General features: G+C 42.0%; 1 protein-coding gene across 1 annotated transcript in view; it reads left to right on the top strand.

Annotated features, from left to right (window-relative positions):
* Positions 1-15,537, top strand: part of adamts18 (ADAM metallopeptidase with thrombospondin type 1 motif, 18) — a 59,239-nt gene extending 43,702 nt beyond the window's left edge. Inside the window, exons 18-24 of the mRNA XM_011494105.2 lie at positions 701-827; positions 6,207-6,411; positions 8,654-8,848; positions 10,368-10,438; positions 10,548-10,701; positions 12,712-12,895; positions 14,184-15,537. Of these exons, the coding sequence (XP_011492407.1) occupies positions 701-827; positions 6,207-6,411; positions 8,654-8,848; positions 10,368-10,438; positions 10,548-10,701; positions 12,712-12,895; positions 14,184-14,299 (1,052 nt within the window). The 3' untranslated portion in view covers positions 14,300-15,537. The remainder of the gene's footprint in view (positions 1-700; positions 828-6,206; positions 6,412-8,653; positions 8,849-10,367; positions 10,439-10,547; positions 10,702-12,711; positions 12,896-14,183) is intronic.
* The last annotated feature ends 643 nt before the right edge of the window (positions 15,538-16,180 follow it).

A 16,180-nucleotide genomic window follows, 5' to 3' on the forward strand; every position in this document is an offset into this window, starting at 1 on the left:
TGAGGTCAATTCAGAGGTTATTTTTCTGCAAAATGGACGCCGCCGTGTTTGGAGCCAGATCTCCTCAGTGAGCAGTGATTAGGTCTGAGTCAACATTTCTATGGCAACCACTCTCACCAATCAGGTATCCTTAAAAAAGGTATCCGAACAAGCATGGTTATTCTTAGTAACAGCGGTTTATTTCTCCATAGAAGTCTTTGGGAGTTTGGCTCCTTGGATTCAACGAGTACTTCCTGTTTGCGAGGAGAGAGGGGTCACTCAATCCAGTTCTCATACACAGTCAATGGGTTTAATAAATAAAACCTAAAAAACAACATTTGAGCAGCCAAAACTGGCCCATGTAATGTAGAATATGTGAGTAGAAGCAGAAGTTAACAGGCGGTTGTGCAGGTAGGAGTCTGCAGGGAAAAACTGGAGTTCAACAGTCAGAACTTCAGGTGAAGCTATGCACGAGCTTGGTGATCTTGCTCTGAATGCTCCTCAACCTCCTGGCTGAGGGAAGGAAGGGTTGGAAGAGCCAATGTGCATGGTGGATAGAGTCCTCCATGATGTGAGGGGTTGGCCCCTAATTTTGCCACTGTGGTAGTGGGGAATCCTCTCCCCACAGACCTCTGGGCATCCTAGACCTCTCTCTGCAGAGCTCTCCTCTCTCATTGGTCTGATCTTGTTCAAATAAAGCCACTTTTTGTTTCTCCATCAGGTCGTATCTCCACCAAAGCTATCTGTCTCCAGGACCAAAAGACTCAGGTCAACTCCAGCATGTGTAACCCACACAGCAGGCCGACGCTGGGCTCCCATCTGTGCAACACTCAGCCCTGCCCTGCATAGTAAGTGCTCCTGACTTTGTGGGTCAGGGCTTTTCTTGTTTGGAGCTGCTTGTGGGAGATGTGGCGTGCGCATTAATGTTGCCAAATTTTCAGGGACCTGCAGATCTGTTTTCATAATGGGTGCGCACATACAGGCCCACATTTGCTGTGGTTCAGCTGTCTGGAGGTTGGAGCTTGCTGTGGTCAGCCACCACTCTGCTCACCCTGTGTTCACTCTCTTTCCCTGCCCACTAATTTTTCTTTTTTTGTAAAAACACATAAAAGCACTCCACTGCTCCCCTTTCAGTTGCACTAACTGCCCTGCAGCATTTTCTCCAGCTGTGCGTCCATGTGAGTGACGGCGGCTGGAACCTGACTTTGATCGTCCCGTTAGACAGAACAACTGTCTCAGTTTAGTTTGAACCAGCTTGACTCCTGATTTCCTCTACCTGTGATTTCGTTTGGCTAAATCCCAGAAACAGCTGCGTCTCTGAAAGCATGGATCTGAACTTACACTCGCAGTTTGATTCTCCTTTCTGTCAACTGTTCGATTTATACAAAAGATTAACTTCATGAATTTGCATATCTCATAAAAATATGTACAGTTCTTATTTCCCTCCACAACAATTTTATGTAAGCCGAAAAAACTATAAGAAAGCTGAAATACAATAAAACCAACCTAGCACCATGGGAAAAAAAAGGGGGGGGGGGTTAACCTGGGGGCGGTGCTGGGAGTGCAAACACTTCCTGGAAGGGGCGGTTCTCACTTATCTACGCCAAAACCTGGGAAGCCCCTCGTTTTTGTGGATTGGGAGGGGCTGGCGGTCAGAGTGCAGGTTTTTCGAGGAATACTCAGAAATGCATGACTGGATCAAAATACCACTTTGGGGTTGTTGTTTTTTGGGAGGAATCAATATTATAATGCATTTAAAAGCTCAAAAAAGTTGATTTTGCAAAGTGTTCCAGAGGAAAACATTTAATGACGAGCGCTTTAGAGGGAGGTTTGTCACTGATCCACGTCAGAAAAATGTTCCTACGTGTGGCAGAAGTTAGAACAACATACAATCTGCCAGCTGGCTTTACTGTCCTTATAATCTAAAAGCAAAGAGTCCGGCTTGGAGTCAAAGCCGTCCCCAATATCTTTTCCATGTCCACCAAAATGTCCAATATGACAAAGGTTTGGGGCAGAAGCAAACACAGAGAGTGAGTTCCAAATGCAGATTTACATTTCAAACACACCGCGATGCCTGAGTTTCATCTGATATCTTTTGTTTGGGAATATTTGCAGTCTGAACATCTATGCTGCAAAATCTTGCTTTAATTACAAACAGTTCTAGTTCTAGTTCCAAATAACATCCCATCCTTGTCAATAGTTATGTTTTTTGCGCTCTTGGTGTAAACCTTTTGAAAAACTTCTGACTGCAGTTAATCCAAAAATATTTAAAGCAATAATATGGTATTTTATGGTTAAAAAAAAGAAAGAAAAGGTTGCCAAATGTTATACTGATTTTTAATTTTCTTCAGATACTTGAGGTTTCTAGGGTAGAAGGCAAGTAAGTGTGCATTGTCTTAATTTGACAAAAAGTTTTGCCTTTAACTCGGGAAACCAGAAGGAATAGTCACCTTACTGTGTAAAAGTCTGTTTGTGATGACATGAATGTTTTTCATCTGCACTCGTGGACCAGAGCATCGAAGGAGAAACCAGGTGAAAGTGCAGCAACAAGTTGAAACAGTGCGGAGGGAATGGGCTCTGAGCTTCAGCTGAGGGAACTGGAGCTCGTTTGATTTACAGCGGCGCTCCAAAGACCATGCAGGGATCTGTGTCGGGTTCAGTGCGTGTCATTTGATCCTTCACATCAAATGACACGCAGGATTTTTATTTGCATGCATCTTGCAGGCATTTTCGATATTTGGTCAAACATGTAGTAATTAGGTAAACCAATTAACAGAAATAGAAGCTGCTTCTGGCGGCAGTCAATGATGTGATTTTGTTCACATGCAGCCGCGTTGCAACAAGTCCAGACAAAACTGTCTCCTGTGTCGGAGGCTGAACAGGCCAGACCGCTATCGGTTACACCTCCAACATGCTGCCTCTGTTCCTTATTCAGTTTCCCACAACCCGAGAGGACATTTCCTGCCTCTAATCTTATGCTTACCCTTTTTTTTATATTGACGAAAGCTATTATGCAGGCCTTTTAGTTGTCCTGACCTCCTATTATCCCTCAAGTGAGAAAAAATAGTGCAGTTTAGGTATTCAAAGGAACAAACCAGCCTGACGTCCATGGATCTGGACAGAGGTGGACGGCGTTTCCGAGCTGTGGTGGAAGCTGCACAAGCTGAGTGGGAGGCATGAAAGCTTCAATGACTGCATGCAGGATGTATGCATGCATTCAAGGATTCACTAGAAAAGCAAAATCATCAATGAGGGAAGTAAATTTGAAAGGTGTGAAAGCAAAGGTTCCCGCGTCTCACTGTGGACTGTGTCTGCAGAGCCGACAGCCGGATCCCTGCTTTGTTCTGCAGAAACCCTGGAATTCCAACGGGGGAGAACAAGCTGGACCCCAGCACCCTCATCCATCCTCTTAGCTTCAGGCTCACAGTGTCCTCCCCAAATGATGAAGGACTCAGCTGCACTAACAGAGTTCATTCATCCAGGTTGCTCCTTACAAAGGACCATACATTTTTCTTAAAAAGCCTCTTCATGAGAAGTATCCGTCGCTTCTCTGCTCATCTTCTGCAGTTTCATGTCCAATTTGAGGTGATTCTACAACTAATGGACCGGTGAAACCAGGGTGGGGAGGGGCATTTCACCAAATGACAAGGAAGACCCAACACTGTTGAGGCTTATAAGAGTTTGCTAAATGGTAACAGAGAGAAGAAAAAAAGTGCATTTTAATACATTTATTTTTCTCTTTTATTTTAACTCAATAAATAAATACAACATTCTTTTTCAAATCTTAAATACACTGAACTGCATTGCTACATAAAAAGTGTTTATATGTCAAGTCAATAAAATAGTACAATTAACATTAAAGAAAGTAATATATTTAAAAAAAACATAATATAAGAAAAAAAAAACAATAAATAAACAATAAATGTTCCAAAAAGTACAAAAAATGATTTTAGTTTTTTTGTCTTTTGAGTTTTGTTTATATAGTTTAGTTTCTTGATTGTAAGTGTATTTTATCTTATTTGCATACTATTATAAGAATTTAGATTTTGAGGTAAAAAAGCAACATGAAAACTTCTTTTTCTGCCTTTTTTTTTTACATTTTCGTCATCTTTCTTTCGTCTTGTCATGTTTTTTAAAACGAGTGAAGATGAAGTAAAATTCTAACCAAAACCTGAAATATATACTGTAGAAGACAGTTTCCAAAGATTTTAATCAAAGGCTTCTCATTTGGTAATAAACGATGAAAATAGACAAATAGGAAGGTATGGAAAAGGTGGATATAGTTAAAGAAATCTATAAAACGGAAATTTAACTGTGTTAAAAAAACTAAACATCCCACTTTATGTCCTACATACTGTGTGAAACTACAAACAAAACTTCGAGTTTAAGGAGAAATTTCAATGAAATTGGCCTTCAATTTTTAAAATATTTGTTGAATCCATATTCCGTTCCTCTTGTGCTTTGGAATTCGGAAGATAAAGAAGTATCACAGAAGTATTTGTTTTTCACTTTGACTACCAATTGCAGCAACACTGTTAGAAAACAGTGCATACAGATTTGAGTACAACACATCCACCTGAAAATCTGGATGTTTTCCCCCTCTTCTTAAATAATCCTGTTCTTTTTATTTGGAATTTTCTAAAGAACAGTTTAGCCAAATGTGAAGATGAGAAGGCAGGTCCTTACCAATGAACTCAGCCTAAGGGTTCACTCGTTTTCATTCACCCGACCCTCTCCAGCATCTCTTCATCTCCAATACTTTGCTTTTTAGTCTATTCTCTTTGTTTGTGGGTTCTGACTTGACCTGCAAACAGTCACAACATACCGGGAACAGGCGTGACCATCAGGACGGGTCAGTGGAAAGACTGCATCGCTCCCAGGTGCCAGGTGGTTTGCTGATTGCACTGCGCTTGACAATTTCAAACATCTTTGACCAATCGCACCACAGACCGCCTGGACCACAATCAAGCAAGGTGTTAAATGCACAAAAGAAATGAAGTTCCCCGCAATCTAAAGTAAATAATGCTCAAGAAACAAACAGAAAACAAACAGAATGGCTCTTACAAACTCTCTTCATATACGTTTTGTGGAGTAAAGTTTAAAGTAAAGGATCAGGACCGAAAGGAATATAAACCCTTGTTTCTCAGAACCTCCTTCCTGCAATGGTTTCATATTAGATGTTCTGGCTAAAGCCAGCTTAGTGGTGGTTTGCAGCAAAGTGGCTTTTTTCCCCCAATGATATATCGTTATTTATAAATCAGAGAAAAACACAAAACAAACATTTCTCCTGCCAGGGATCCCACAAAGTTCCAGCCTCTAAATTGCAGTTCCGTCTCGTTTGTCTGCGGCGTTTAAACGGGACGTTTGGAATGGAATGGAAGTTTCTTCCCTGCAGCAGGTCGGCGGTCTCTGTGGTCACGTGTAGCTGGACGGATGCATCAGCCCATCTCCTTCCTCTCCCTCTTCTTTCTAAGCATGCGGTTGTCAGACCGCTCATTTGTCGTAATCTCCCCCCTTCAGCCCCGATGCTGAGACAGAAGCTATTTTCGAAAGCAACAGCTGGCGTAGAGCCGCGCAGAGTAGAAGGGATTCGAAATAAAAGGATGAGGGCAGAGAAAACAGGTGAGAGGAGAGAATAGAAGCAGGAGTGAAGGAAGAGGCGAGACGCTGCACATCTGTTTGGCCCCATTGAGCCAAGTACATTGGCGCTGGTTGAGGAAATCTGGGAAAGCTGTTACGGGGAGTTGTATACAATATGGTTTTCGTGTTTAGTTTCTTAAGAATTGTGGAAATAAAGATGGATGGAATTGGCAGACTATTCAAATATATATGGAGACCTTTGTGTGTGTGTGTGTGTGTGTGTTTTTTCTGTGCTGTGCTGCCAACTCCTGCAGCGACAGTGATCCATGGGTGAAACTGGAGAAGTCTGCTTTTCTATAACTTATACCTCGTAAGCCCAACCAGGCCTGTTTGAAGTTTATAAGTGCTCGATAATAAGCAGTTTGACTTCATCTACAGTTGGATGGGAGTCTCTGATAGATTGAAGAGTAATTGTGCTTTTCAGGGCCTAAAATAAGCGCCACCGATTTGAGTGTAAACCTGCGGTCGAGTCTCCTGATTAAGAGTCGCTCATGTGGTGGGCTGCCTGATAACAGAGGCAGGGCGTGCGTCCTCGTCCTGCTGTTTCTCAGATGATTGAAGCAAACGTCTTTCCTGTCTCTGTTCAGCTGGGCAGCTGCAGACTGGGGGCCCTGCAGCCGCTCGTGTGGCGGAGGTCAGCAGACCAGGACCCTGCGCTGCCTCAGGAAGGTGACCTACCAGAGGGAAGAGGTGGTGGCGCTCTCCCTCTGCCCCGCCATCTCCCCCGCCCAGATCCAGCCGTGCAACACCCAGGCCTGCCCGCCAGAGTGGAGCACTGGATCCTGGTCACAGGTGGGTTTCTGGCAGCATTTGATTTTCTCGAGGAAAGAATTTTACTGTCGTGATTTCCAACTGCTTGAGAGGAGCCAGTTGTTGAGGTGGCTCAGGCATCTGGGTGTTCTGGGAATGTCGCACTCAGGATACCCTGAAGAGACTATTTCAGGGCTGGCCTGGAAATGCCCCCCCCCCCCCCCCCCCCCCCCCCCCCCCCCCCCCCTGCAAAGATGCAGGAAGTGGTCGTGGAGAGCAAAGTCTGGGTATCTTTGCTTAGCATGCGGCCCCCGCATCCCGGTCCCGGCAGAGGAAAATGGACAGACGGATGGATTTCCAACTTATTTGAACCGTAATATAAATAAAAAGAACATTTGCATTTCAAATGTTAAGGAAAAGAGATGATCCAAGATGGAATCTTTAAAGAAAGAAATGAAGATTTTATTTAATTTTGCACCATTTTTTTAACCCGCTGTATCCCTTTTGGGGTTGCCAGAGCCTCGCTCGGCCCTGGACAGGTTGCCAGTCTGTCGCAGGACACACAATCGCCCACGCAGAAAAGGTCCTAGTTGGGATTCAAACCAGGGCCTTCTCACTGTGAGGCGAGAGTGCTAACCACTGCACCACCGTGCAGCCCTTCCCTAAATCCAGATTCTTTATTTTCACTTTATTCATTATACAGTTTATATAAAAAAAGCCACAGTACTGTTAGGTTTTTTTTCACCAAGGGAGAAAATTACAAGTACTGTCAGTCAAAAAAAGGCTGAAAATATTAGACCAAACTTAGAAGGGTGGGGGGGGGGTATTGCTGATGGGGTGATCTTCCACAAATGGTTTTTCAGTATAAATGCCTTTTAAAACCGGTAGCAGTCCTGGAAACTGGATCTTATGGTTTGGTTCTGTTCAGCAGGAGAAGCACCAAACATCGCATAACTTTTTGTATGTTTCTAAAATGAGACACCAGGCTGTACAGTAATGAGTCAAGCTAGGAGAACTTAAAGACCTGCTCTGATGAAGGTCACATTTATGGTGCTTCTTACATGTTCTTGTGGCATTTATCTGATGAAAGAGAACATCTATAAAGAACATGAAGTCTAAATTTGCATTTTTGAGTATTTCTATCTTTAAATTGTAAATCAGAAGCAGATGAAAAAAATTCAGTTTGAAAAAGGTCGGATTTGTGTCGTAGAAAATACGCTGAACGGGCTTCAAGCTTCTTGCTCCGTTGTTTCTAACGGACCCGCCAACAGCTCAGAGGTGAACTCTTGCCGCTCTGCTGAAACTATGTCCTAGAAAACGACGCAGGTTTTTAGATTTGGGGGGAAAAATGGCATCATCATAATTAAAAGATCACTGGGAACGCTTTGACAATAGATCAAAAGATGATCAGAGTGCGACTTTATGGGCTCCACTGTAGAACAATGCTGGTTCACAACTGCTGTTGTTTCAAAGAGCAGCAAACACAAAAAAAGGAGTCGTCAGAATTAGGGTTTTCATTAATTACAAATGAGGAAGACAGAAAAATGAAACGGTTACAAGAGTACCTGTCTGTAGATTTGTTTCAGAAGCAAGAAATGTTTTTTTTTAGTCCAAAAAAAAGTTTTAAACCAAATTGCTTGTAAACTTCATGCTGATCAAATAGAATATCAGAAACTGCTTTGGACTTTCTCTTCCATATGAAGAAAAAAAAAAAGCACTGCTGCCCTCTGCTGGACATTTCAGCAAAGCGCAGGTTTTCATTGCTCTGAAAGGAATTTGCCAGTTGTTGTAAATATTTTATTCGTTTAGACGTTTTAAAGATTTTTTAATTAAACGATTTGTTTTTGTGGTTTTTGTTCACCTGCCTGATGTTCTGTCAGACAGCCAGACGGCCAGACAGCAGGAACGTTTGGGTGTCATTCACTCATCAGCCGCTTGCACCGTTTCAACCCACCGGTTGTGGTTCAGACAGCGGTCATGCAGAGCCGAGGTCAGTCTCACAGGACAGATCAGTGGGTCGGTGACAAAGGGACGGCATAAAGCCTTGGTTCCGTGCATGCAGATGCACAGGCGTGTGCACGTCCTTTGTCTGATAAATGGAGCGCTGTCGGTCCCAGAGGATCCATCTGGCTGTCTGTATGTGTGCGGGTCATGAGGAGTTTACTGCAATTAAAAAAAAAAAGGTTCTTACAGCCCTTCGGAGAAAAAACTGTAGGTTTGTGTAGCCACAGACTCTCTCAAAATCTATATCTTTACTTTCTGGAATTTGTTTTTCTGCTCTCAGTGCTCCAAGTCCTGCGGCCGAGGCCTGAGGAAGCGGAGCGTTTTTTGCCGCAGCACTGATCCAGGCATCAAAGCCGTGGTGGTGCCTGACAGCATGTGCAAGCAGCACCACAGACCCAAAGCCCAGGAGACCTGTGTCCTGCGGCGCTGCCCCAGGAACGAGAAGCTACAGTGGATGCTCACTCCCTGGGAAGAGGTAGGACAAAAGAAGAGGCCAGCGTGGAGGAGAAAGCCTCCAGTCTGTTCATGCAACATATTTGCATTTTTAATTCAATCCATCTCCAAACACAGAAATTCGCAAATCTGAGCTTTGAATTCAGTTGTATTTCAATGATCAAATGAATAACGATTAACTTCAAAATAACGACTTTGAAACAAAAATCCTTCATTCAAGTTTTTAGACCAAAAGAAATGAACTCAAACAATATTTACTGTACACACTGCACTGACAGTATGACCGCACAGTAAGTTTATTTTTTCAAGTTCAATGCTGCTTACAAAGGCTGTCAAGGCACATTTTTGGTTCAAAAGGGCAGCATTCATAGCAAAAATGTGTATTTCCATGCTTGGTGCCGGTAAACACGAAGTAAATGACACTTCTAGCGTCTCCCCGTCTGTGAAAAATGTTTATTTCCCAGCGCCGTGCGTTATGAAATGCAACTGAATGACAAATGTAGGAAGACCCGTCCATGAAGGCGCTCATCACGTAAACCACTATAACTTTTTACTTGGACAGAAATATGCGAATGTTTTTAGTTTTTCCTATTTTAGACCCAGATCTACGATTAGTCAACTTCTCAATGATATGTCTAAAAAGTCCAGTATCTAAAATGAATGGATGCAAAGGCCTTAACCGTCCAACGCAAAACAAAGTCCATTAATGTAGAAGAGATCATTCCCATTATACCATGGTCACTTACAAAAGAAATAAAGATTAAATCAATTATTTGTTTGTTTATTTTTACAATAAACCGACTACTTAATACATGGTGTATTGGGTTGCCATGGTTATTATGTAAACATTCAGGTTATTTGACTGGACCGTCCATTATCACTTTTTATTGGACACTATGCAGCGAATCAGAATGGAGTATTCACCCAGACTATGGTATAAACGTATTTAAAGTCGTCACGGAAATGTTTAGTTCAAAGGAAACCACATAGCAACCATTCAGAGGCTGAGGAGGTTTCATAATACGGAGTAAATTTATTTTATTTATTTATGATACTTTATGGGAATTGTCAGAGTTTTGGTGTTAAAAAAATGTGTCATTTTTAATTAGTTGTAGCCTTTATGTTCTTTTAAGATTCACCATAAACATGTAAGGGTATTTGATAATATCTACGTGATTGTATTTCTCTGAGAACATTTGGCCCTAAACAAGACTTGAAATAAGTCAAATCCAGTGCATACTGTATCACTTTATCAGTTATAAAGACTGATATATTTGTTTAAAAAGTCATCTTGGTTAAGGATTTCAGGCTGGATAAAGTCTGATCTTTAACAGATTTATTTTGCAATTTCTGCAAGGCATTTTGTTCTCACATTGATTTTGATGGCATTTACAGAAAGCAGATGCTGCTTTAAGGCCGTGCCTCAGCGTAAAGGTCTCTGTACAAAGATAGAAGCCGTCATCACATGTAATGACAGAAAAGTACCCAGTAAAACTTGCGAAATTTTGGCTTGATTTTCTAAAATCCTCCCTCCCTCTCAGTGCTCCAGGTCCTGCGGTTCTGGCAACCAGAGGAGAGAACTTCGCTGTGGGGAGAGGGACGCGCATGGAGGGTACTTCAGCTGTCTTACAGACCCCACCGGGACACTTCTGTGCTCCCTGCTTCATACCGTTAAGTCTCTGTGGAAACGTTTAGCAGGAAGCTTCTCCCCTGCGCTGCAGGTTTGTCGAGTTCCCCGTTCGGAGGTGCAGGAACTTAGCCAAACCGTTGGTGGATCTCCAGCAGCTCTGCAATCGAGGTCCGTGCCAGGAGCTGGTTCCTGGAAGAGCGTCCAGCACCGTCGTGTTGGGCTGGTACTCGTCTCCATGGCAGCAGGTACTTCCTCCCTCAGTGTGGTACAATACTCAAAACATTTATCCAGTGACGGCGTTTTTCACTGCAAAAATCAGTTGCCTTTGGGTCACAACTGTACTGTAGACTACTGTACTGTAGACTACTGTACTGTAGACTACTGTACTGTAGACTACTGTACTGTAGACTACTGTACTGTAGACTACTGTACTGTAGTCCACTGACTGATGGTGAAAGTGAACCCCTCTGGGTTAAAACCTCTCTGAGTTAACTGCTAAAAACTAACTGGGTAGGGTTTTTCTTTCTTTAAGCTCTTCTTTCCTTTCAAGCTATGAATCTATTTGACAATCTTTATATTTAGTGGATTCAATGAGGGTTTACTGTGTGTACAATATAATATTGAGGAGATAGCAATGTTTTTTTACATTTATTTTCTATTCAATTTAGGATTTGATTGATTTGTTTTATTTTAAGCATTGTAGTCGAAGCAATAAAGAATGGACCCAGATTTATCAAACTCATTACAGAAATGATCAAATGCATGGATGAAAATAAGTTTGATCTTGAAGTTCCTACATCCCCCTCAGTTTGTAGTTTTCTTCTTTTTTTAAGAACTGTTTAACGGTTTTTGGATATTGAATGGTAACGATTTCCCACTGACTGTATAAAAGTTGCGCAGTGTAAAAAATCCACAAGGTCATAGAGTTTTCAAAGTCTGGATTGATAGAATAAATTGTTTGTATGATCAAGATATCCGGCTTTATGTACAATTCTGACGGCTCGTTTTCATAATTATTCCCCCAAATTTCTATACAGTAGGTGAAATATGGTAATATTAAAGAACAGTACAATAAATATCTACTGTTGTATTCTAATATATGTTTAAATTTATTTATGATTGAAATACTTATTGAGACTTTAGTTTGCATGTGTGTGATGTGAGGCTTCCAACTTGGTTTGTTATCGATAAAAACCCCTAAGAATTTGATTTCGTAACACTTTCCATTGAGACATTATTTATTTTAATGGAGAGCTCGGTATTGGCGTAGTTACCAAAAAACATCACCTTGGTTTTATCTAGGTTCATTTATGCATTGATATCTTGAACAGATTTGATATATCTTTGTATTTTCCTTTGTTTTTATTGCTGAAATTGCTTGAAATAAACCAACAAAACAACCAAAATCTATTTAACTTTAGTGTTTCTTCCTCATAGATCAAATGTTCCTGAGCAACACCCCACCAGATATATGACCATTTTATGCCCTTTTTTTAATGTAAAGGTCTTTTTTGGCACTATAATTGGTACATTAGAGAATTTTGATGATATAAATATTCATCTATAGTTGTGTTGATGAGAAAAGGAGATCAACGCAGAAACAATAAAACGTTTAAAGCTTTGTCATTTTCTGGATTTGCTGCATGAATCCATAAAGAAACAGAGGTAAAAATATTTGTTTTCATTCTTATGTTAGGTGTTTGTTATTACATTAAAGTTGCGCTTCTATTTGAGTTTGAAGTAATGAGAGAACAACCATATTTGTTTGTCTGAACATCAAACTCTCAGTGGCGTGTTTGTGTTGAGGGCTTGCAGCAGATTTGCCATGACGAGGATCACTGAGCGGAGCACGCAGTGAATTTTGACTTAGGGGATCAGGCGTCAGATGTAACCCAAAAGCTTTACTTTCTACTCAAGGAAGGGGGGTGTGGGTTACATCATCTATAATGTAGAAAGTCTTAGGGGCAGCTTCTTGCAGCACATGGTCTTATTCTGCTTCATGTGAAGTCTGCGATGCCGCATGTTTCCACAAGAGAAGAGAAGTCTTGACAGCTGGCTGGAGGGCGAGTACAAGCAAGGATGTTTGTATTCTTTGTCGGTTCTGTGCGCTTCTCCCCTCTTTCGTGCGTTTCCTTTAAGACAAATCTTTTAGTTTCATCACTTGGTGGTTTGTGCATCTCTGTGTCAAGATTTTCCCCCCGTGTTGCGTAATCTCAGCTTTTTTCCTCTCCGCCGTTTGTGTCCTCATGTCTCAGTGCTCCGTGTCCTGTGGAGGAGGAGTTCAGACTCGCAGCATTCAGTGTCTGCGGCAAGGTCGCCCTGCAGCCGGCTGCCTGCCGCACCAGAAGCCCGTCACCTCCAGAGCGTGCAACACGCACTTCTGTCCTGCAGCGCAGCGCCCCGGCACCCGCGACACGGCTGCTCGGCTCACAGTGAAAGGTATTTCACTTCTTCTTAGGAGTCTCCAACTCAATCACCACCTCCATGTCCTCCTTCACACAACATCCATTTACTTCCTCCTTGGTTGCTCCAGGCCCTTTCTCCTGGTAGTTCTAACCTCACCGCCCTTTACCAACACAACTGCTTCTCTGCTGTCCTAACCGACTCCAACTGGCATCTCTCCATTTCTCTCCACAACATCTAGCATGAGCCGGTCCCTCGTCGGTGAAGGTTCTCCTTCACTCAGGTGACGTCTTGAAGTTGAATCCTTGCATCTGGACTTAAAGTCTTCTTTCTCATTGGCTTCATCAGACTGATGGATGACTGGTTACATGTTTCAAAGAAAGAAGAATTAAGCTCAGATGCCGTGATTCACATTAAGAAGGCCTCTGTCACAGCCATAGAACATCTCACCACTGTCTTCCAGCTCTTGTCCTGAGCAAATCCAACAGACTTAACATTCTTTTTGGTTTAATGGAATAAGTCCCACTCCAATCACTTTTTGATCTATTTTTGTAACCCTTGTCCTATCCTATGCACTTCACGATTGGGAGTTGGGTCATGTAGACCCAACAAGACAGTGCTCTGAACCTTTTTTCAATGATTTGTGATCTTCACTGGTGTCCATGGATTACATGAAATCCTCTCCACCTTTATCCACCTTTGTCGTGGTAGGGAGAACACGTCAATGGTCATCTTGACCCCATAGGATAGCACAAGGGTTAAAATGTACCCAGTGGTCTTCTATTCACAATTAGGCTGTTTTTAGCCAAAATAAAAAAAAAAACTGTGTCGTTTTCTAGGACATAGTTTCTGAAGAGCGGCAGTAGTTTTTATTTTTATTTTTAGAAATTCCTCTCTTCTTGTGGCCAGGTTTTGACGTTAACACGCTCTCCCACTTGCTTACATCCCCTCACACCCCTAACCTAACATTCCCTGTGCAACAAAGATGGCGAGGAATATTGTAATATCCAGGAAAGCAAAGACGTACATAGATCTATTTGTCTACAAGTGGATGATGTATCAGAATGGAGCAGAGCTTGTGGCACAAAAAATTATCTTTTCCATCTGCATTTTTTGCGTCTGACTCAAAATGATTTGAATACATAAATGCTCCGAAATGCATTTTTGAGCAGAATTTTCTTGATATATGTCCTCCATCATAAGGAAAATGCCACAAGAGCAGCATGTTAAAAACAGCATTTTCATCGCTGTGTGTCTTTACACTTATATCACATCAAAGTATTTTACGGTTGTATTTGAGGCTGTCAATCCTTTTTCTCTGCAGAAGAACTTTGCGTGGATCAGTTCAGCTGGTGCCACTTGGTTCCCCAACATGGTGTTTGTAACCACAAGTTCTATGGACAGCAGTGCTGCAAGTCCTGCTCCAGCAAGAAGCCATAGGACTCAGACGTTTGAAGGACCGCAGCGGCCAGCAGCGATGTGGGTTTTCTTCCTGGAGTACTTGACCAGTGCGTTTTGTATAGAAGAAAGAGATGAACTCTGTCGATGCTCTTCTGCCAAAAACAAAAAAAACGGCTGACTGACTACAAATGAACTGGAAATACATTGGAAAACAGATCTGAAGACTTGTTCATGTATTCATGAGTTGTGATTTTTGTTCCTAGAAAGCCATCATGCAACCAGCAAAGGAATATAGTGTAGTTTAGCTATATATAGATACGACTATATGTACTACGATAGCTCGTAAAGGAGCTACCATGGTATAGCTCGCTTATATGTTGTATATTGAAAGGCATCTGCTCTATTCGTCTTTATTTAAGTTATTATGGGTCCTAAAATATGCCTTCTCAAAAGTATCAGTGGAGCAGTGTTGTGTTCTCTGCGTTTTGGTGTGAATCAAAGGTTTGTGCCGCTCACCTCTGGATGAGACGTAGAGATTTCGGCTGAGCGTGTCCTTCCCCACGTGCTCTGTTTCTCTCCCCTATCGCCATGGTAAATAGCATGAACATCTACCTGTATTTTTCTTCTTCCTCTTTTCTGTGGTCTCGCCATCAATTTCAGCTGAAATGAGGTGAATAATGAAGAGAATGTCTGCAGGCCTTTGGGAGACGAGAGGAGGATGAGGAGGCAAAAGAGAGGATGATTGCGGGGTGAGCGTGGGCACAGACTAGTCAGGTTTTGATTGAAAAGGGAGAACAAACGTCCAGGTAAAGTGTGGATTCTCAGCAGGTGGAAACAAAAGGAGACAGGTTCGGTTTGATGTCTCAAAACGATAAAGAAGACAACACAAAAATGCCTGAAAAAGAAATGAAGCATAGAGAGCTCTTTTTATGTGGATGCTTGGCCTTCTCTCTTCTATCCAGTCAGTCGTGCTCACTGAGAAGCTTCCAGAAGCTGGTCAGCCTCCGAATACTGCATAAATGTCTCATGTTTGCACCAGTGTCTAATTGGGATTAACTGTGATCACTCCGATCCCGAGGTCAGGATTCCCAGAGGTACACTTTTTCAGGAAACTTGAACATTTTTAAAAATGTATCTAGATTTGATTTACTCCCACAAACACACAAAAACGTTCCAACATCAATTAAATCACAACACAAGTTGTCTTTGTTGTACCTTCTAACAGTAACTGGATAATCTCATATTTCATTTGAAAAATAAACATATTTGGAAATGAATTGTTTGCATTGTATGGCTTCCGTTTTTTCTTTCAACCTCAATGAACAAAACCTTTAATTTACACGGGGTAAAAACAAATCACTGATTCTGCAAATGAACTTAAAAAGATGAAAGAGGTCTGTAATGGCAATCATAGGTTCTCACAGATGATTATTACATTTAGACAGAATACTAGTAAATAAAAAAAATACAATTTCAGGAACTTGGGTTAAAGAAAAGCGGATCTGCTGAAACAGTGGAAGCTCTGGGGCTTCAGCAGCCCACACTGGCCTTCACTGATCACTTTTAAGAGGAAATATTAAGAAAGAGGCAGCGGGAAGGTCAGATGAATCCTTACATGCTCATCTTTAAAAAAAAACTGAACTGTTGATAGAACAGCTTTCAACGACTCTTGAACCAGCTTTCAACTCATTAAGATTTTCTTTCAATTTTACAGCAAGACAACCGTGGTGATCATGGTCTCTGTACCCCAGAAGTCTGCATGAATCCTGTTTTGGGACCCTGTCTTCTGAGCCCCGTGACCCGCAGACTGCTGGCCGGGGGGGGGGGGGGCTGGCTTGCTGCACGACGTGGCTCCTTGATTCTGGAGCTTCACGCTGCTTTTGACTGTTCACGCTTGTCTAATTTGAGCGCACATGCACT

This window comes from Oryzias latipes, chromosome 3 (genome assembly GCF_053564925.1).
Source record: "Oryzias latipes strain Hd-rR chromosome 3, Olatipes_Hd-rR_3.1".
In the NCBI taxonomy this organism is placed as follows: domain Eukaryota; kingdom Metazoa; phylum Chordata; class Actinopteri; order Beloniformes; family Adrianichthyidae; genus Oryzias; species Oryzias latipes.